Source organism: Oryctolagus cuniculus, chromosome X (genome assembly GCF_964237555.1).
Source record: "Oryctolagus cuniculus chromosome X, mOryCun1.1, whole genome shotgun sequence".
In the NCBI taxonomy this organism is placed as follows: Eukaryota; Metazoa; Chordata; class Mammalia; order Lagomorpha; family Leporidae; genus Oryctolagus; species Oryctolagus cuniculus.
In genome coordinates this window covers 63,433,455-63,457,023 of record NC_091453.1, presented here as the reverse complement: position 1 = coordinate 63,457,023, position 23,569 = coordinate 63,433,455, and the positions used below count along the sequence as shown (strand labels likewise).

The 23,569-nt window shown below is 36.9% G+C and overlaps 1 protein-coding gene across 2 annotated transcripts in view; it reads left to right on the top strand.

Moving 5' to 3' along the window:
• Window positions 1-23,569, top strand: part of KLHL4 (kelch like family member 4) — a 108,471-nt gene that overhangs the window by 54,044 nt on the left and 30,858 nt on the right. For both annotated transcript variants that reach the window (XM_051827398.2, XM_051827399.2), the window contains exons 2-5: window positions 11,454-11,621; window positions 11,963-12,099; window positions 18,854-19,050; window positions 23,071-23,283. In XM_051827398.2, coding sequence (XP_051683358.1) covers window positions 11,454-11,621; window positions 11,963-12,099; window positions 18,854-19,050; window positions 23,071-23,283 — 715 coding nt within the window. The remainder of the gene's footprint in view (window positions 1-11,453; window positions 11,622-11,962; window positions 12,100-18,853; window positions 19,051-23,070; window positions 23,284-23,569) is intronic.

The window sequence follows — 23,569 nt, the reverse complement described above, 5'->3', positions numbered from 1 at the left end:
ACAAAATTAAACATACTTTTGTCACCAATGGAAACCAAACCAAGAACAGGAAACTGTGTCAACATAATGAAAGTCATTATGATACGGCCGGTGCCGCGGCTCACTAGGCTAATCCTCCGCCTTGCGGCGCCGGCACACCGGGTTCTAGTCCCGGTCAGGGCACCGGATTCTGTCCCGGTTGCCCCTCTTCCAGGCCAGCTCTCTGCTGTGGCCAGGTAGTGCAGTGGAGGATGGCCCAAGTGCTTGGGCCCTGCACCCCATGGGAGACCAGGAGAAGCACCTGGCTCCTGACTTCGGATCAGCATGGTGCGCCGGCCGCAGCAGCCATTAGAGGGTGAACCAACAGCAAAGGAAGACCTTTCTCTCTGTCTCTCTCTCTCTCACTGTCCACTCTGCCTATCAAAAAAAAAAAAAAAAAAAAAAAAAGAAAAGAAAGTCATTATGAAAGTACCACACCTAGCCCCATATTAAATGGTTAAAAATTGAAGATTTTTCTTATAATGTCAGGAATAAGACACAAGATTCAGTGTCAGAGTAATGTGATATGAAAAAATTCCCAGAAAATTCCTAGCTTTGTTGCTAGCCATGTTTTCTACTTTCCATCAACATAGTACTGGAAATCTTTGCCAGAGTAATTAGGCCAACCAAAAAAGTAAATATATAAAAGACATCAAAATTGGAAAGGAATAAGAAAAGTTATCTCCATTCACAAATGACATGATTTTATATTGCAAAAGCCCTTAAATTTTAGAAAAAAAAATGATTAAAACTAATAATCAAATTCAATATGGAAGGATATAATATAAGCATGCAGCAGTATATTGCATATCAGTATTAGGAAAAAAACATTTTCACGGAAGATGAAATTAAAACAAATTTGCAAGAAATGTTAAAATACATGTTATGAGTATGTAGAAAGTTCATGGAATATACATATACCTAGAAAGCTATGCATGGATTTCAAACTTTTATACCAAGATAAAATTCAATTCCCCTTTTCAACAAACTCTTCTAAAAATTAACAATCTAAGAGGAAATTAAAAATTAATTTAACTTACAATGGCATAAAAAATAAATAAGTAGGAATAAACCTAACAGGAAACTAATCATTAATCATTCAGGATATATGTAAATCTGAACAACAATTAAATATCACTTCACATCTATTAGGATTGCTATTATTACAATAAGGAAAAAAGTGAGAAATAACAGATGTTGGTAAGAATGTATAGAAATTGGGGCCTGTGTTGTGGCACAGAGGATTAAGCCACTGCCTGTGGTGCAGTCATTCATATGAGCACAGGTTCGGGTCCTGGCTGCTTGACTTCCAGTCCAGCTCCTAGCTAATGCACCTGGAAAATCAGTGGAAGATGGCCTAAGTGCTTGGACTCCTACATCCATATGGGAAATCCAGGTGAAGCTCCTGGTTTCTGGCTTCAGTCTGGCCCAGCCCCGGCCATAGTGGGCATTTGGAAAGTGAACCAGCAGATAGAAAATCTCTCTCTCTCTCTCTCTCTCTTTCTCTCTCTTTCTCTCTCTTTCTCTCTCTTTCTCTCTCTGTAACTCTTCTAAATAAGCAAACAAATACATAAATAAAGCTTAAGAAAAGAAAGTACAGAAATTGTATCCTTTTTACTTAGTTGGTGAGGAGAAAAAAACAATGCTATCAGTATGAAAACCATTATGGTGATTTTTCAAAACATAAAATAAGAATTTTCATATGATCCAGCAATTTAAATCTACTTCTGGGAATATACCTCAAAAAATTGAAAGCAAGAACTGGAACAATTTTTGTGCACTCATGTTCCTAATAATATTATTCACAATAGACAAAGACTGGAAGCATTGCATGTGTCCACTAATGGCTGAAAAGATAGACAAAATATGACCTGTTAGTACAGTGAGATATTATTTAGCTTTAAAAAGGAAAGGATTTCTGAAACATACTATAACACATAGTTATAAGTCAATCACAACACATAGTTGTAAGTCAATCACAACACATAGTTATAAGTCAATCACAAACACATTATATATGTTATTCACTTATATGAGGTATTAAGAGTAGTCATAGAGGTGAAGTAAAATAGTGTTTGCTACAGGATGGAGGAAAGCAGAATGTGGGTTGTTGTTAAATGGGCATAGAGTTAAATTTTGCAAGAGTTCTGGAGATTTGTTATGCAGCAATGTGTACATAATCAACACAATTGAACTGTACACTTAAAACAATGAAAATGTTTTATGCTTCTGCATTTTTTTAAAGATTTATTTTATTTATTTGAAAGACAAAGTGACAGAGAGAGGCAGAGAGAGAGAGAGAAAGGTCTTCCATCCACTGGTTCACTCCCCAGATGGCCCATCTGAAGGCAGGAGCCAGGAGCTTTCCGGGTCCCCCACGAGAGTGCAGGGGCCCATCCTCTACTGCTTTCCAAGGCCATAGCAGAGAGCTGGATCGGAAGAGGAGCAACCAGGACTAGAACCAGCACCCATATGGGATGCCGGTGCTGCAGGCCGGGGCTTTAACCCGCTGCCCCACAGCACCGGCCCCTGCTTTTGTATTTTGTGAAGGATATTTTTTAAGTGGGAGGCCGTGGCAGTGGCAGAAGACTCAATGTCAGAATGATGTTACATTGCTAGCTTTGAAGACAGAAGGGATCCCATGAGCTTCTAACAGCTGAAAAAAACAAGGATACAGATCCTCCTCTAGATCATCCTCAAAGATATGCAGCTCTGCCTACACTTTCATTTTAGTCCAGGGAGACCCATTGCAAACTTCTGTCTTTCAGAATTGTAAGATAATCTCTGTGAGTGAGATCCCAGTGGAAAGAACAGGTCTTCAAAGAAGGAGGTACCTTTCTCTGAAGGGAGGAGAGAACCTCCACTTTGACTATGACCTTGTCTAAACAAGATAAGAATCGGAGAACTCAGAGGGCTTCCATAGCCTTGGAAACTCATGACTGGAGCATAGGGAGATTACTGATGCCATAAACAGGAGTGTCAACTGGTAAAGTCAACAACAGGAGTCACTGTGCACTTACTCCTCATGTAGGATCTCTGTCCTTAATGTGCTGTACATTGTGATTTAATGCTATAACGAGTACTCAAACAATATATTTCACTTTGTGTTTCTATGGGGGTGCAAACTGTTGAAATCTTTACTTAATGTATACTAAACTGATCCTCTGTAAAAAAAAAAAAAAAAAGAAAAAAAAAGAAAAGAAATTATCAACTCCCAACTTGACTCTCACTGGGATTAAACATGACAATAGGTCTGATCTGATTTCATCATCATTTAAAATAATCATCTATTTATTTTCACTTTATGTTTCTGTGTGGGAGCAAACTGTTGAAATCCTTACTTAATGTATACTAAGCTGATCTTCTGTATATTAAGATAATCAAAAATGAATCTTGATGTGAATGGAAGGGGAGAGGGAGTGGGAAAGGGGAGGGTTGTGGGTGGGAGGGACGGTATGGGGGGGAAGCCATTGTAATCCATAAATCGTACTTTGGAAATTTATATTCATTAAATAAAAGTTAAAAAAAAAGAATTGTAAGATAATGCATTTGTGTAAATCAAACCAAAATGTTTAAGCATAAAACTACCATATGTTCTTTCAATTGCACTCTTAAGTTTTTATATATATATATATACACACACACACACACACACAAGAATGAAAAGGAGTTGAACAGATATGTATACACCGATATTTGTGATAGTATTATTCACAGTAGCCACATATACAAAGAACTTAAATGTCTATTGACAGACTGGTGGATAAAATTGTAATATAGTCACATGATGGAACACTACTCATGAAAAGAAATGAAATTTTAATATGGGTTACATTGTGGATGGTCCTTGAAAACATTATGCTAAGTGAAATGAACTAGCCACAAAATGGCAAATACTATATGATTCTGCTTATGTGAGATATCTTATAGTAATCAAATTCATAGGGAAGTAAACTAGAATGATGGATGTCAGAGTATGGGGAAGGAGGGAATTGGAATTATTATTAAAGAAGTACAGAATTTGTTTCTATAAAATGAGAAATGTTCTATAAATAAATGGTGACACTTGCAAAATAATGTAAATGTTCTTAATGCCACTAAACTATATACTTAAAAAAGTAAAAATGTTAAATTTTAGCTTAGACATATTTCACCACAAATTTAGGAAATCAGAAAAAAGTAGACAATGCAAATCCATTCTCAACCAGTATTTGCCAGAAAACTAAACTGATCATGCATTTAAATAATTGTTCTGGAGTCTGAAGATGCTTGACCACATTCTGAGTTTATTCAAGAAAAAGGCTCTTATTCCATGTCTGAACAGAACAAAGAAGTGACTTTTCATAGAACTTTGCTGGGTCCTGACAGTGTCGGATGTAGAAGAGCTTTCCATAAGAATATCATGATCCTTGACACATAACAGGCACTGAGTGTGTCTCCTGAATATATGCATGGATAAATTCATTTTAACTTATGCACTTAGCAACTATGTATTCTTTTTTTTTTTTTTTTTTTTTTTTTTTTGTCAGGCAGAGTTAGTGAAAGAGAGAGAGACAGAGAGAAAGGTCTTCTTTCTGTCGGTTCACTCTCCTAATGGTCGCTATGGCTGGCGCTGTGCTGATCCGAAGCCAGGAGCCAGGCACTTCCTCCCGGTCTCCCATGCAGGTGCAGGGACCCAAGCACTTGGACCATCCTCCACTGCCCTCCCGGGCCACAGCAGAGAGTTGGACTGGAAGAGGAGCAACTGGGACTAGTACCCGGCGCCCCAACCGGAACTAGAACCTGGGGTGCCGGCGCCGCAGGCGGAAGATTAGCCAAGTGAGCCATGGTGCCGGCCACAACTATGTATTCTTTAAGTCCCACTACTGAATCATAAGCTTATTGAAGGCAGATACTGTGCTTCATTATATTAGTGATTTTTGTAGAAGGTAAATATCAAAAGAACAATACAAACAAACCAGGAGAAATTTTCAAGTAAGAGATAATATCAAATCCTGAAGCAGACAGATTATAGAATATGAATACAACAGCCAAATATGGAATAGGGAATTACAGAAAGACAAAATAGAGTAGGTAAAGGTAGAAAGTGCACGGGATGGTCAAAGACGAAGTAACAGTCAACAGCAGACAATTTGTATAAAGGAAGAAGATGTGGTAGAAATTGTCAATTTGAGGTCGTATTGCAGTATCACGATGATAGACAAAGGGGTGCTACAGGATGGTCTTGAGAACATGAAAGGTAGAGCTGTGTGCTAGTGTTACTAAGAGTCATCTAGCAACTTTTTACAGGCTGGAATAGAAAATGGAAAATCATAGGCATGAAAGTTAATTGGAAATTGTGAAAACAAATGTAAGCCTGGACTGGGCTGAGGATAACTCATGGGAAAAAGAAACGAAAGGAAGTAAGCTAATATTTTTGATTGCCATGTACTTTTATATAGTCTCTAAGATTGAAAACAACTACTCATAGTGAGTGCTGTTATCATCAGATTTACCAATAAGGAATCAAGGATTCAATAGGAATAACTAGCTTGCCAATGGTTAGGTACCTGCCAGGTCTAACTAAATTCAAGCAAGGGCTTGAGCCTAATCTTTAATTCTAAAAGTCATGCTCTTTTCATAAAACCACACTTCATGAACCACTGTGTATGAAAAGGCAATACTACTCAGAAAAAATAATTATAGGGCATGAGGAAGAAGGAGGAGTACCACATGACTCTTAGCTTTGGGAGGAAATGAATGAGATGTTTAAACATACTGAGTTTGAAATGACAGATAAATCTTCTTGCAGAAGTGTCAGGTTGTCTGGAAAATCTGCCTGTATAACTCAGCAGACAGGATTGGTTACAAGCATTTGAACTTTTCTACATTTGAATAATAGTTGAAATAATGAAAGTGTATGAAATTCCAAGGGCACCGAGCAAACTAAAGCTAAAATCTTAAGATCCTCACATTTAGGAAGCGAAAAGAAGAGAGACCAATGAAGATTATCCAAAAAATGAAAAAAAGTAACCAAAATCAGCAAGGTCTCAAGTAAAACAGGACATACAAGTCAGTATCAACACAACGGGCTCTGATTCTAGGTGTAGGGCGCTATTATGTATCCAAATACACAATTCATATTATTATCAGAATTTTTCACATAGGACTTTTAAGTATATGTACTCAGAGATACAGATTTTTACTATCATTTTTCCAAATATTTTCTTTAACCTTAACTTTAACGTGTGGGACTAGTCAGTAAACATGTTTCCAGGAAGCATTTGAATTCTATCTCTAAGATATTATAGCAAGATTTTCAATAATAATTTTTGTTTCTCGACTTCTTTTTTTTTTTTTGAAAGATTTATTTATTTATTTGAAAAACAGAGTTACAGAGAGAGAGGGAGAAACAGAGAGAGATCTTCCATCCACTGGTTCACTCCCCAAATGGTCACAATGGCCAGGCCCAAGGTATGTGAATGGCAGGGGCTCAAACACTTGGGCTATCTTCCACTGCTTTTCTAAGGCCATTATCAGAGAGCTGGATCAGAAGTGGAGCAGCCAGGACTCAAACCAGCACCCATGTGGGATACCAGCGTCAGGCAGTGGCTTTATTGAGTGGCTTTAATACCGGTCTCAACTTTTCAGTATTGTATGAACCAATTGTTTTTTTAAAATTTTATTTAAGGAATCCAAACTTCATGCATTTCATATATTCAAATTTAAGAATACCCTCTCTCCCTCCCACCCTTCTTCCTCCTCCTTCTCCCATTCCCATTCTTATATTTTACAAAGATCTATCTTCAGTTAACTTCATATTCATAAGATTAACTCTATACTAAGTAGAGAGTTCGACAAATAGCATGAATAAAAAAAAAGAAAGAAAAAACATTGTTCCTGAGCCCATTTTGAATACTGAAATGCTACTTAGAAGGCACAACTTGGCTTGAACATTGTGCAACATAATGGGGATTTAAGGAGATGTTTAAAGTACACTGATAGTAGTAACTGTGTTTTTGCTTCATTTTAGTTGGTTTGGATTATTATTTCTGTTTTCAATTCTCATTCACACCTTAAATTTCATGCCATCCTAAATTTTGATTATCTAAGAGAAAAATAATTTTGACTTAAATTTATAATAGTCATGTTAAGTGTTGCTTAACCAAAAAATACTGTATATACCTTGTGCACTAAATTGACACTTGAATATCAGCATTGAAACGCAATTTATTGAGTTAGTATGTATACAAGCACATATATTCCCTTGTTCTGTCAGCTGAGGGAGCCTAGCATCAATGATGTCCAGTAGCAACAAGCATAGCTAGTACCCAGACTTTGATTTCTAATACAATTTTGCTATGAAAGGAACTAAGGTTCCATGATAAGATGACTGATTCTCCTGAAGTTGAGCCTAGGGTCCCTTCTAGTGCTAGAAAGTAAGGAAAAGCTAAATACAACCCATAGTAATTCGTTAAGTCAAAGCAACACAGGAATCAACTGCAAGAGCTCTCAATGACCAAAGCTGGAAAAATGTATACAACACAATGACTAAAATGGTATTGGATTATAAGCCAAAACATTGCAGAAATAACTGTGAGTTGATAACTATATAAACAAATGTTAAATAGGCAGGTAGAAATTTTCTCTAATTCCGTTACTGGCTTTAAAAAAAAAAACAACTAACTAAACAAAATTGATGAAATTTTGAATTATTTATTTATTTGAAAGGCAGAATTCTAGAGAGAAAGGGAGAGGCAGGGGTCTTCCATCAGCTGGTTCTCTCCCCAAATGGCTAAAATGGCCAGGGCTGGATGAGGAATCAGAAACTCCATCGTGATCTCTCACATGAGTGGCAGGGACTAAAGCACTTGGGCCATCTTCCACTGCTTTCCCAGGGACATTAGTGGGAAACTGATTTAGAAGGGGAGCAGCTGGGACTCCAACTGGAGCTCATAGGGGATGCTGGCATAGCAGGGGGTGGCTTAACCTGCTGCACCATGAAGCAGGCTCTGAGACACAATTTTTAAAGTATGTTTATAGAAACAAATATATATTGGTAGTAATAACTAACCAAATGTGAGATGTTACATTTAAACAGAATATGTAAACTATTTCATCTCATGCCTCTACTGTTGAGGAACAGTGTTTTTTTCTTCAAAATATTGTTGAACTCTTAGTGTAGGGTTAACCTTATGAGTATTAAGTAAACTGAAAACAGATCTTTGTAAAAATTAAGAGTGGGAATAGGAGAGGGAGGAGGAAGAAGGGTTGGAGCATGAGAGGGAGGGAGGGTAGGGTAGGAAGTATCACTATGTTCCTGAATCTGTATATATGAAATACATGAAACTTGCATACCTTAAATAAAATAAAAAAAAAAGAGTTCTATGGCTTCAGTATTCTTGTTGGTAGTATTAGTATAGTTCCATTCCCATTTTATAAGAGAAAACTAAGGCTGGGAAAGATACAGTAATTAGCCCAAAATGACTCATCCAGTAAGTAGCAAGGGCTGGAAGTAAATCCCAGCTTTTCCCCAAGCTTTCTGATGTCATACCATAGGTTCTTTTTATTTCACCACGCTACCTCTCATGTCACAATTGGTAGGTACCATATGATAAAGAGACAAATTGAAATTTTCTATGTAGTAGCTTCCATGAAAATACCTACCTGACCTACCATTAGAGTATCTACAATGCAAGCAAGAGAACTGTAATTTATGAGCTCTGGGAACTAAAATAAGGTTAAGTATCAATAGGCTAATTTTGTTGTTGATGGTGATGTCTCATTATATACTCTAGATGCTAACAGTGAGTAGATGATTTTTTTCTATTTTTATATCTTTTAATATGTTTATTATATATTTGATATATGTTCATCTATTTAGGTTTCTCTGAGTTTTGATTTCTTGTTTCTTGAAGTGACAGAAGATAGAACTGCTTGTGTCCTTTGAAATCAAATGAACTCATGTGTGATTCATAGTAAAAGGATTTTTTTAAATCTGCATTTTAATTATGAAATATATTTAAAATATCTAGTACATTTGTTATGCCAAGATAAAGACATCTCACATTAGCTGGCAGTTGAAGACACTATTTTTTTGTGTTCTTAGCCAAATTAGGCTAAAGAAAATTCAGGGAATGAAACTGATTCCTGGCTAGAATTTCCCAATTTCTGCCTTTAGAACATGCTGTGCTCCAATATATTGTGCAGCATACATGAGGATAGCTAAGAAAATAAGGCACTGAATGCTTGACTCTGTTCGTGTTAACATAACAATTACTAGAGCAGAGGAAAGATTAGGATAAGGTGAGCTAAATATTACATGAATGCTTTCCAGTTTATTATGAGAAAGGATTGATCCTTTCCTAAACAATTATACAATAGTGCATCTGAAGAAGGATATTAGGCAAGTTTTTAGTTAGCTATCCATACCATGTGTTAAAGAAAAATTGAGACAAGTTAAATTTAGCAGTTTATTTCAGCAAGAACAAACTCGAGAACTTGGCAGCGTTCCACACTGATGACGGTATAGAATGCCTTCACCTTGAACATAGTGGGTTGTATTTATAATCAGAAAAAAACAGGAAACGATGTGCAGAGATTCGTTGGTTGGTGCAATTCAGCCTTTACCTTAACTTGGGGATAATTTGCCCATCTTAAGGCTGGGATTGGCTAAGTATTTGGCTGCTATGATTGACTAAGACTCAGTTGCTTGGTACAAGTGCATACTATCAGGTTAGGTTGCAATTTGCACATCAAACCAGGTTTCAGTTCATTATGTACAGAGGCCACATTGGGCCAAATGTTGTCACCTAAGACAAGAAACAGGCTTAGATCACTATTAATTATGAAAAAAGTATTATGATTGAATGTATCCAAGATTATTTAAAGGTTAAGAAGATTCCTAGATGAATTGTTTATTTGAATTCAGAAGAGAGACTAAGGGGCCAGCATCATGGCATAGCAGGTAAAGCTGCCATCTGCAATGCCAGCATCACATATGGGGGCCTGTTCATGTCCTGGCTGCTCCACTTCCAATCTAGGTCCGTGCAAGACCCTGAGAAAAGCAACAGAAGCTGACTCAAGTGTTTGGGCCCCCACCACCCATGTAGAAGACCCAAAGGAAGCTCCTGGCTCCTGACTTCAGTCTAACTAAACCCTGGCCCTTGAGACCATTTGGGGAGTGAACCTGCTGATGGAAGATTCGCTCTCTCTCTCCCTCTCTTTCTCTCTCTGTAACCCTTTCAAATAAATAAATAAAGGCCGGCGCCGCGGCTCACTAGGCTAATCCTCCGCCTAGCGGCGCCGGCACACCGGGTTCTAGTCCCGGTCGGGGCATCGGATCCTGTCCCGGTTGCCCCTCTTCCAGGCCAGCTCTCTGCTGTGGCCCGGGAGTACAGTGGAGGATGGCCCAGGTGCTTGGGCCCTGCACCCCATGGGAGACCAGGAAAAGCACCTGGCTCCTGGCTCCTGCCATCGGATCAGCGCGGTGCGCCGGCCGCAGCGCGCCGGCCGCGGCGGCCATTGGAGGGTGAACCAACGGCAAAAGGAAGACCTTTCTCTCTGTCTCTCTCTCTCACTGTCCACTCTGCCTGTCAAAAAAAAAAATTAAAAAAAAAATTTAAAAAAAAAAAATAAATAATTTCTTTAAAAAGAGATAATAATGTCACCTTGGACCAACTGTCTTCAAAAAAACACAGGCTGAATTGAGGGTGGGGGAACCTGACTAATCCTAACTAGTGATTAGAAAATGGTGCACAGAAACAAGAAAGGTAACAAGCAAAACACTTAATTGTGTTCATCCAATCATCAAATTTTTAAGTTCCCATCAATTGTATGTCTATGTGTACTTGTGTTGGCATTTAAATACTATCATTGTGTGATACTGAAAATACATGTGGATAGCTTTCACTGTTGTAAATTAAATACTGATAACATTTTCCTAAATACTGGGAAGTAAAAGGTAGAAATACATATATCATTTATTGATGAGATGGACATACAATAAAAAATGCAGTGGGAATCTCAGACTTGAGATTCTTCAAGAAATAATATTGCTATGCAATGAGTATTCCCATGGAGAAGCTCAGGACATTATCAAATTTTCAAAATTGTTGTGAATCAGGTCTAAGGGTTCCATGCCTAATGACATAACCAATAGTTATACCTATAAGAATCAAAAAAGAGGATATTTCTGTCTGTGTATAAACAATTGTTATTAGTCCTGTAGATGAAGCAACACTAACATGATGCTTCACTTTAATGTAAGATCAGACAGTAATCACAGTGAATTATTTAAGATTGGAGAGCAAAGTTTACTTTAACCTAATATACTTCTATTAGAAGTTGATGTGCCTGAAATGTCCATTGGAGACGTGAATACTCACAAGGAGAAAAGTTACAATTTTTACAAGATGATATGATAAAGCATATTCTTACTCACACTTCTCTTTCAGATTAGATACTCAACATCCTGAAGAAATGAATGTTTGCAGGTCTGAGGAGCAGTTCCACGCTGTAAACCATGCACAGCAAACTCTTCGTAGAATGGAGAACTACTTGAAAGAGAAACAACTTTGTGATGTGCTACTCATTGCTGGACACCTTCGAATCCCAGCTCATCGGTAAGCATTTTTATGCAGATGGAAAATTGGTGGGCGGGACAAATATGAATAACACAGAACCAGCACATTGATTACATTTTTATTTTCCTGTGTTGACAAAGCATTAGTGTAGGCGATCCATTTCTCTGTGCAGTATTTAGAAGAGTCAAACTTTGGAAAAACTGATGAACAAAAGATTAAAAGGAAAATTTACCTACTTGGCATTTCTAACATCGCTATGCCTTACTGAATTTTATGCAGAAAACAGACTCACCAGTGTTACAAACTTACTGAATGTATTTTGTGTTTTTCAATGAGATTATGGACTTATTTGAAATCCAATGAAACACTCTTATTTCCAGATTGGTTCTCAGTGCAGTGTCTGATTACTTTGCCGCAATGTTTACTAATGATGTTCTTGAAGCCAAACAAGAGGAGGTCAAGATGGAAGGAGTAGATCCACATGCACTTAATTCCTTGGTGCAGTATGCTTACACAGGTAAGCGTGTGACATGCACTTACTCACAGCAACCCCACATTTCTAGCACACATTATTATTATTTCCACTCCACAGTGGCAGAAACCAAAGGGTAGGTATTTTAAGAAATTTTCCTTTGGGTAATAAGAAGGTAGAGTAATCATTTAAGTTCAGTAACATGTAAGATATAAAAGATTGAGATAGATAATATACTGTCAAATATTTTTTTGCCCTGAGGAAAGAGGGATACTTTAACATAAACATAAAAGACATGGATCTCTGAAATGGTTCTGGCTCATGAAAAAAAGTGAAAGAGGAATTTTCCAATTTGACAGTAGAGATTTAATTAGTCTCTTCCTCTGGAATAATAAAGTCATATTTACTTAAACTATCAAACAAAGCTAACAGGATGACTTTGGGATCCCAAAAGTATTTTGTCCTTTTTTCCATAATCATTATTTCATATTTAGCATTTCCTAGTATTTAAGAACATGTATTCGATTGTATATTCTTACACCTTTCTAAACACTAAAACTTACCTCCTGGTTTTCTTCAATAAAGTTATTTTCACACATGTTTGCTTGCATTTCTCTTAAAAGAATTTTGAAAAACTATGTGTTCATATTACATTATTCCATTAATGATTATAATTTGTAATTTTTAGTCGTTGTATATCATCTCAATATTTTTTTGAAAGTCAGAGTTACACAGATAGAAGGAGAGGCAGAGGGAGAGAGGGCTTCCATCCTCTGGGTCATTCCCCAATTGGCTGCAACAGCTGGAGCTGCACTGATCTGAAGCCCGGGGCTTCTTCCGAGTCTCCCAAGCGGGTGCAGGGGCCCAAGGACTTGAGCCATCTTCTACTGCTTCCCCAAGCCATAGCAGAGAGCTGCATAGGAAGAGGAGCAGCTGGGACTCGAACCAGTGCCCATATGGGATGCTGGCAATGCAGGCAGCGGCTTTACCTGCTACACCACAGCACCGGCCTCTATCTTCTCAATATTTGGTAAATATTGATGTCTTTTTATCTGAGAGGCAGAAACAGAAAGAGAAACAGACACATAGGCAGAGAAAGAAAGTTTCCATCCACTATTTCAATCCCCAAATGTTTGTAATGGCCAAGGCTAGGCATCGCTGAACCGGGGAGCTGAGAACTCAATCCAGGTCTCCCGCGTGACTGGCAAAGATCCAAGTACTTCAACCATCACCTGATCAAGGGCAGGCATTTCCAAAAGCTAAGACCAGAGGCAGAGCCAGAACTCAAACTGAGACACTCTGAGATAGAATATGGATGTCTTACCTGGCATCTTAACCACTATGCCAAATGTCTACCTCAATAGTGATGTCTTTTAAAAAGCACTATAGCATTTGCATTTTAATAATATCCAACAAAATGACAACCTAATAGCAATTTGTTATCCGTAACTATTCATTTGAAATATATATACATATGGAATTTCCTCAAAGTTCATTAAATGCTATAACCCAGAAATTCCAATTCTATGTATATATCCAAAAAGAACTGAAACTGTATCCACAAAAAAAGTGTATGTGAATGTTCATAATAGCATTATTTATAATAAACACAAAAAGAAACATTCCAAATATTTGTAGCCTAAGGAATGAATAAATTCATTGCAGTATATGCATACAGTGGGATATTAATAGACAATAAAACCGAAGAGAGCACTGATAAATGCTACAACATAGATGAACTTTGAAAACCTTATGTCAGGTGAAAGAGTCCTATCAAGGGGCCCATTGTTGTGGCCCGGTGTGTTAAGTTCATTGCCTGCAATGTCAGCATCCCATATCAGAGAACCTACAGTTAAAGTCCCGGCTGTTCTGCTTCTGATCCAGCTCCCTGCTAATGCAACTGGGAAAGCAGAGAAAGATGGCCAAAGTGCATGTGGGAGGCCCAGTTAGAGCTCTAGCTCCTAGCTTTGGCCTGGCCAAACCCTGGCCATTGTAGTCATTTGGGGAGGGAACTAGTGGTTGGACAATTTCTCTTTTTCTTTTGTCTCCCTCCCTCTCTGTAACTCTGCCTTTCAAATAAATAAAACTTTAAAAACAAAAAGGAAAGAATCCTATTACAAGAGACCATCCATATTAAATATCCAATATTGGAAATTTCATACATACAGAAAGTAGATTCGTAGTTTCAAGAATCTGGGGACACTTGGGAATCAGTGTGAACAGGTATGGGGTTATTCTTGGGAGTGGTGAAATACTCTGGAATTTTTTTTTAGGGTCATTTTTTTAACTTTTATTTAATGAATATAAATTTCCAAAGTACAGAATATGGATTACAATGGCTTCCCTCCCTTAACGTCCCTCCCACCCGCAACCCTCCCCTTATCCACTCCCTCTCCCCTTCCATTCATATCAAGATTCATTTTCGATTCTCTTTATATACAGAAGATCAGTTGAGCATACATTAAGTAAAGATTTCAACAGTTTGCTCCCACACAGAAACATAAAGTGAAAAATACTGTTTGAGTACTAGTTATAGCATTAGATCTCAATGTACAGCACACTAAGGACAAAGATCCTACATGAGGAGTAAGTGCACAGTGACTCCTGTTGTTGACTTAACAAATTGACACTCTTGTTTATGGCATCAGTAATCACCCAAAGCTCTTGTCATGAGTTGCCAAGGCTATGGAAGCCCCCTGAGTTCACTGACTCTGATCATTTTTAGACAAGGCCATGGTCAAAGTGGAAGTTCTCTCCTCCCTTCAGAGAAAGGTACCTCCTTCTTTGATGACCCATTCTTTCTACTGGGATCTCACTCGTGGAGATCTTTCATTTAGGTTTTTTTTTCCCCCAGAATACTCTGGAATTAATCATAATGACTGCACAATTTTGTGAATATACAAAAAACTGAATTGTACTCTTCAAAAAAGTGCATTTGATGTGAAGTAGATACATCTCACCTTCTAATATAGCATAGAGAACTTATGGATGAGGGAGGAATATGGTTTTCTTTCATGAGATAAGAGAAAGACAATTGTGGAAGAGACATTGTAAAAGGAGATTGTGGGTGACAATCTCCTTGTGGGTGACAATCTCTTTTTTTAAAAAAATGTTATTTATTTTTTTTGAGAGTCAGAGTTAGAGATAGGGAGAGACAAAGAGAGATAAAGAGGTCTTCCCTTTGCTGGTTCAATACCCAGATGGCTGCAATGGCCAGAGCTGGGCCAGGCCAAAGCCAGGAGCCAAGAGCCTCCTCTGGGTCTCCCACATGAGTTCCGGGCCTCAAGCACTTGGGTCATCTTCCGCTGCTTTCCAAAGTTCATTAGCAGGGAGATGGCTCGGAAGTGGAGCAGCCAGATGTGAAGGGGTGCCCATTTGGGATGCCAGCGTCACAGGAGGCAGCTTCAACTGCCACATCACAATGCTGGTCCCATTTCATCTTTAAAGAAGAGTATACATGAAAGTTGAGGTTTTAAAATTTGTTTATATAAAATTGATGTGTGCCTTGCAAAGGTATTATGTATGCCTAGTGTTATTCATAGTACTGGAATATCCCTGTTCTAACAAAATAACTTCTAAATTTCACTTTTTCCTACTCTCTTTCTTCAACTCCTATCTTTCTTCTGACAAGACGTTAGAGAGGGAGAGACAGACAGACAAACGAACACAGAAAGACAGAGACAGAGAGAATACCGAGAGGGTTCTCATCTGCTGGTTCACTTCCCAGACAACTGGGGCTGGGTCATGCCAGAGCCAGGAACCTAGAACTCATTTTGGGTTTCCCACCAGGGCGGCAGGAACCCAACTTCTTGAGCCATCATCTGCTGCCTCCCAGATGCACAGCAGCAGGAAGATGGAATTGAAAGTGGAGCCAGGATTCAAACCAGGCACTCTGAATGGGCATCCTCTAAATTTTCTTAAATTTTTAAAAGCTCTATAGACTTCTTTAAAACAGGAACTGAGGTAGAGCATTTTTGAATCATCAGAGACTTCTGTTTTCTTTTCTAGACTTTTAAGGATTTTATTTCTCCTAGCTAAGACATTTTAGTCATTGGAAAACACCTTTTTCTTCCTAACGAATCTCTTTTTTGTAATTGTGTGAAGACTGAGATGACCAGGCCAGCTGGCTTGTGTATCTTTTTAAAAAATATGTTTATTTATTTTGGAGGCATAGAGAAAGAAAGACTGCTTCCATCTGCTGGTTCACTCATCAAATGCCTACACTTCTGGGACAGAAGCCAGGAAGTCCATCCTGGTCTCCCACATGGATGTCAAGGACCAAATTACTTAAGCTATCATCTACAAAGGAAGCTGGTATCAGCAACTTGAGCCAGAACTGAAATCCAGGCACTCTGATACGGGATTCAGATGTTGGTCCCAATGGATGTCTTAACTGCTAGGCCAGGTGCCCACAGCCTTTTACTCTTTAATGAGATAAAACCTGCATCCAGCTGTTAATAGCCTTTGTTACGCTTTTTTACAGTTGAATAATTAGAATACACAGATGTTTTCATAGTGTATGCTAGACTTCTATAACTGAAATACTCCTGCGAATTAATTTTCTTCTTAATAATCAGGCCAATCAGGTGAATCTTTATAGGTAAATATGAGAATATTTTGTACTTCTTTGGGTCTTATGAGATGGGCAGCCAATCATCTCAAAATCCAGGGCAAAACAGCACAAGAAATTCTGCAGATGGACTGGATCTCTTTAGAACACATTCTCCTTGTTGCAGGTTGAATTAAGTAGAGAGCAGCAGGCAATGTGTATTGCTCTTTTCCTTATGGATAGGCAATCATGTAGAACCAATATGAAACTATTTTGAAGTAAAAACTTTGAAGAAGTAGTCCATAGTTTAAAATTGCCATTTGAAACATTCTTTATAAATTATATACAGCTTGACTAAAGCAATAAAGTGTAGTGCTATATCTTTTTTTAACAACATACTTTTAATTTACTTTATAATCACAGGCTTAATGCACCACTGACCATAATTTTCAACAAATAAAAAGTAGAAACACCATTGTTCCACAAGAATAAAGACAAGGGCTATAAACAACAATTAAACCTTAAGATGTCAGTTTCATTCTCACACATTGTTGGGGTCTTTTTGTATTCTATATTAACTATCACAAATCAGAGAAAACATGATATTTGTCTTTTTGGAACTGGCTTATTTTACTAAGCATAATGGTCTCCTGTTGCATCCTTTTGGTTGCAAAATACAGCATTTCATTCTTTTTATGGCTGAGTAGCAGTCCACCATGTGTATATGTATATATCACATTTTTTTTTACCAGTCATCAGTTGATGGACATCTGGGTTGATTCCATATTCAAAAGATATATTTATTTAAAGGCTGAGTTAGAGAGTGAGAGCGAGAGAGAAAGAAATATTCCATCAACTGGTTCACTCCACTCTTCAAATGGCTACAAAGACCGAGATTGGGCCAGGCTGAAACCAGGGGCCCAAGCACTTGTGCCATCTTCTACTTTCCCAAATGCATTAGCAGGAACCTGTATCAGAAGCGAAGTAGCCAGGACTCCAACCAGCACTTATATAGGATGCCAGCATCGCAAGCGGCTGTTTAATTTGCTGGGTCACAATGCCAGGACCAGAACTATATCTTATAAAGATAATTTACAATGCTTATAATAAATCAATAATGCTTGCTTTAAAATGATATAGATATACCAGTATAAAGGAGATGACTCAAACTTCTGATCTCATTTGAATAAACTCATTACAGACATTTTAAACAGATACTGTTCTTTTATACCAAAGCAAATGATCATATAAACAATTCTTCATTTGTGGACTGTTAGCATAATGTTTTTTTTCTTTTTGAGACAATGCAGAGAGGAATTCCCGACATAATATTTGAGCAAACACATCTTTTTTTTTTAAGGTTAAATTATTTGAAAGACAGAGTTACAGAGAGAGAGAGAGACCGAGAGGTCTTCCATTTGCTGGTTCACTCCCCAAATGGCCGCAATGGCCGGAGCTGCACTGATCTGAAGCCAGGAGCCAGGGGCTTCTTCTGGATCTCCCACATGGGTGCCCAAGGACTTGGACTATTCTCCACTGCTTTCCCAGGCCATAGCAGAGACCTGGATCAGAAATGGAGCAGCCCGGACTCAAACTGGTGCCCATATGGGATGCTGGCACTGCAGGCCTGGGCTTTAGACTGTGGTACTACAGTGCTGGACCAAGCAAACAAAAAAATGGAGATATAAGGTCAATGTTCTTCCCAAAATAACAGAGGCACAAAATTATTCTTATTTACCAGGGTGTTTGGCTCCACACAAATGACAATTACCTGTAGGGCCAATTGTATCATACTTAACACAATATGACACAATGTTACTTGAGTAATAATATAAACAATTCTCCCACCCTTATTTTAGTGTGATTGCTAATTAAAAATTGTATGTATCTAAGGAATACAATGCGATTTTCTCTTGCACGAATACATTATGAAATGATATCAAATTTTAATGCAGACCAAGCTAAATTGATAAAGAAATAACAAATTACTTTTCTTTGCAATGATGGTATTTACTGCTCATTTGTTTCATTTTTGATAACCCAGGCTAGTTCCCATCAGTCATTTTATTAATATTTACTCCAAGATTCCTTTGTGTAGGTAAACCTCAACACATATTCTCAGAGTTGCTATTGTACACTAAAAATCATAGCCTTACTAGAGAGGAAACTGATAACATTTTAACCAGCCATAATATTTGTGTCTCATTTTATGGAGCATATAATCCTTCTTTATTTTTTGAAACCATCTAGGTGTCCTGCAATTGAAAGAAGATACCATTGAAAGTTTGCTGGCTGCAGCTTGTCTCCTGCAGCTGACACAAGTCATTGAAGTCTGCTCCAATTTCCTCATAAAGCAGCTCCATCCCTCCAACTGCTTAGGGATTCGATCATTCGGAGATGCCCAGGGTTGTACAGAGCTCCTGAATGTGGCACATAAGTACACCATGGTAAAATCAATTGCTTGAATCTAATTTGTGTTAATAATATGATTATATTGTGATAAAATCAGTAGGCAATTGGAACTTATGAAACTTGTAGGTGACTAGCACATCATGTATATTAGAGAAATATATTTTTCTTATTGAACTGTACAAAAGAACATTTTTTCATGCTTTGAATCAAAAAGATTTAATTAAATCTCAAAACTTGGAGAAATGAAAATACTGCCCAAAATTCAATTGTGCAAGTGTCTATTTAAAACAGAATCTACAGTATTAGGAAAATGTTAATTCCCTGATGTTTTTGCACAATTAGAACTATAGCTTCTAAACTATAGAATTGCTTTAGAATTAAAATTTCTAAAGCTGCATAAATTATTTTTTAATGAAAGTGAAATATCATTCAATAAGGAAAAAAACTCATAATAATAGATAAGTATCCATTGGAAAGATTTAATGAACTACCAAAATTATTAAGGCGGACAATTTATTGAATGGATTTTTTTATGCCTTAGTAAAAACTTGTGCTTTGGCTAAAAAACAATTTGCATTTCAATCCTTTAAATTAACTTATAAAATCCCTTTCTATTCTACTAGCTGTTATAGTAAATTGAATGAACATGTCCATATGTGGTAATTATTTAAAAGTTGCATAGGGTACAATGATCTTTATTCAGTCAGGTGTTAATCACATGAAAGATAGATTGTTGGGAAGCAAAAATGTGAACAGAAGATATGAAATGAATACTTACCATAAATGTTTATACTTCTCTGAAAAGAAATGAAGTAGTGAATGACAAAAGAGATAAAACTTCCTGTAAAATCCAATTACAAGACAAAAGTTCCAAGCAACGGAAATTCTTCCCATTGCTTAAGATTAAAAAAACAAAGTCAATTGCATATAAGTGAGCACTGGAGAACTGGATGTAAAGATGATAAGTAGAAGTAGTGTTATCTTTTAGGATAGAGATGTTTATAAATGATACTTTCAAATTTCTAAAGTTGAATTCTCTGAAGGTTTCTTCTAAGTCTTTCTCCCTCCTTCTCACCCCGGGTCATTGTTGAAATTTGAGGTTTCAAAGATATTCCTGAAACAACACCATTATGCAGGGAATCACATTATAATGGTTGGCATCTTAAAATATGTCATTTAATTATTCTATTTATAGCCCTGTGTCCTAAATACAGATGCCATATAATCTGAAAGAACAGCAGTTATGTAGTTCAAAGGTTAGTTCTACCACAAAAGCCAAACATGACAACTTCCTGTTAAATTACTTAAATTCTTGAACTAAGTATTAACAGTTTCCTGTCTGGTATCTTACTCTTGCAGACAAAATACATTCTGATAAACAGCTTGAATTATTTTTGTTGCTCAAAATGAACTTGTCTTCCTTTTCCTATTATGCGACCAAACTGAGTGTTAAAACAGGATGTGCATAAAAATGCATTGCTGTGGTCTTCCTTAATCGTCCTTCATTGGTTATTTTAGTATCTATTGTGAATACAGTAAAATAGGCAAAAGCCTTGTTATAATTATGCCTTTGTAGTACTGTATTGATAGTATAAGGTTATAAATAATTCTGATGTCTAGGAAGACAAAGACACTTCATTAAGTTCATGGAAATGTGTCTTACTAAAAATTATGCATGGATTTCAAAAACTTTTATACCAGAATAAACTTAAATTTCATTTTCTATCAACTTTCTGAATTACCCTCAGAGAGTCAAGCATTTTATGGATTTAATTATAATCATGACGCAATTGTTAGACTGAGTAAAGCAGGTTGCCCTCCCTAACATGGGTGAGCCTCATCCAGAAACACTCTCAGAAACACCCAGAATAATGTTTGACCAAATGTCTCGGCACAGCATGACCCAGTCAAGTTGACACAAAATCAGTCATCTCAATCATATAAGTAGCTGTTAGCTTGGAAGAAACATTCAACTAGAATGCTATATTCGTTTACTAAATTTTGAAGCAATTTAGGTGTGGACTAAATAAAATAAATAATGAAGTAAAGACACAAAAATGGTTCATGGGAAAGTGCATAGGAGGGTGTTTATTTTTAAATTAGAGGCCAAATAATTCCAAAATCAAACAAGGTAAGATTGTCCTTTAAGTATAACTATTTTTTCTACAGTACTTCATGCTGGAGTGCCATACATAGATACTTTAAACCTATATGTTTATTTTTCTAGTTACGTTAATCTATTGCGTAGCAATTTTCAATACTGTCTTGTCAGATAGTAAATCTAAAGTCATAAGAAATCTGTCAGAATATATAATTTCTGGTTATATCTAAATATGGCCATGATATAAATAATTTGTCATTTTAGCTGTCTAAAATGCATAACTAAGTGAAATAGGCATATTGTAAACAACATTGGTCATTGAGTAGGGAATACACATTGAGATAATTTCTTCTTATCTTATTTTCTTTACTTTTCACTGGTGGGTACACAAGAAAAGAGAAGGAAATACAGATTTTCCATAATATTACTGCAGTTTCAGAGTTTGTATGTAATAAGAGCAATAGGTAACTGTAAGTTTTATAGGGTTTTATATTTTTCTTAACCCTTTCAGAAAAATTATATTAATTATGAAAATCAGTTGCAGTAATTGAGCAAAGTGCAACACATGATGTCAGAGGCTTTTGTCTGAGTACAGACTTTGCCACTAAATTGTAAAAAAAAAAAAAAAGATCAAACTGATATCACTGGTTTTCTTATTGAAGAAGTTGGACCCTCACAAGATCACATGAGTGATGACTTAATTCTTGTGAAATAATTTGGTAAAGTGTGAAGTACTGTACAAGTGTTTAATAGTAGTAGAAGTACTAGTGCTATTAGCATTATATTCTGTGAGAGGATTCTCAACCATAGACCTCTGCTACCATAAGAATACCAGTTTTCACTCAATTGCTTGCCTTAATTCCAGAAGGATTCTTTGTCTAAATAGGTAAGTTAATTTGACCTTGTGACGTTAGAGCTATCAACTCTGATGATTGCTATGTAGATAATTTTGCTTTTAGCCAAACTCAGTTCTACAATGACTAAATTAAGAGAAGAGCAGAATGAGTGATTTAATTTTTCCAGAGGCCTCAGAGGTTGTCTTCAACTGTTCCCTGAATATCTGGTTATTTTGCAACATTAATATCAAGTAAGCATGATTGCCTCTATTTCAGAAATATCTTTTATTGCATTTAAAATATGAGATCTTTATTATGAAGAATTTGAGAAATGATAATTGTGTTGTCAAATAAAAAGCATATAATATTTATGTACTGGAAAAATATATGGTGTTTGATAAGAAATTGCAACATGGCTTTTTGAAGTTTGATACTTGACAAAATACAACATGATGATGAAAGTGAGAATTAAGATATAATATATAAAAATGTAAATTCAACCACACTTCCTTCTAAAGAAACACTCCAAAGAAATCCATTTAAATTGTCTTGAATCTATAGATTGTGATCCATTGTAAAAGGATACATTTCCCTTGGTCAGTAGAAATCATTTTTTTTCCCTAAGAGTTTTTCATCAATCTCTTTTTCTTAAACTCTCAAAAGATTTTAGTCTGTTGCCTCCTCAGATGCATGGCAAGAGTTAATTCATCAAGGCCTTCAAGTTAGCCTCCACTTTGAAAACATTCATCCTTTGTCTTAGAGCTTTTGGCTAAAGACCAACAGGACAGTTAGGTCTGGAGTCATAGCTGTTGTCCCATACAACAGCTGAAGGCAAAAAGCACTTCTATGGGCTGCAACATTGTGCTCATGCAACCTGTGAGAGTTAAGGATTTTCCTTGTGCTTGATAAGAAATTACTAGTGGAAGCATTTAGTCTCTCAGCTTCAGAAGACTCCCCATACCCCTGTGTGCAATAACATCTGTTTGTTATACATAGTTATATTTGTCTTTCTGCCATTTTCTGATGTTTTACAGAGTGAAATGCTTTGATACTTGTTGTTGTTGTTGTTAAGAAGTTTCTAAAGTGTAAAGATTGAATGGATTTCCTTCCTTTCTTAGGAACACTTCATTGAGGTAATAAAGAACCAGGAATTCCTCCTACTTCCAGCCACTGAAATTTCAAAACTTCTGTGTAGTGATGACATTAATGTACCTGATGAAGAAACCATTTTCCACGCTCTAATGCAGTGGGTAGGGCATGATGCGCAGACCAGGCAACGAGACCTGGCGATGCTGCTTTCCTATATCCGACTGCCATTACTTCCTCCACAGGTATGGAAATGTACCCAGGTAATAGAATTAGAGTTCAAAACCCCCACTAGGCATTAACTCATTCCTTATTTGCTTATTTAATCAGAGGATTTCTGGTAATTGGTGTGTTCAGGGCTTGCTTAGCGGAAGGATCTATCCAGCCTTCAATTAGAGGCATTAATAATGGAGACACAGGAAATGTGGATTAAAAAAAAACTACAGATGATGCCTAAATGTCAGAACAGTCATCGAATTCAGTTCCCTCGCTCACCAAATAGTACGTGTCACAAGCAGGGAAAATGACTAA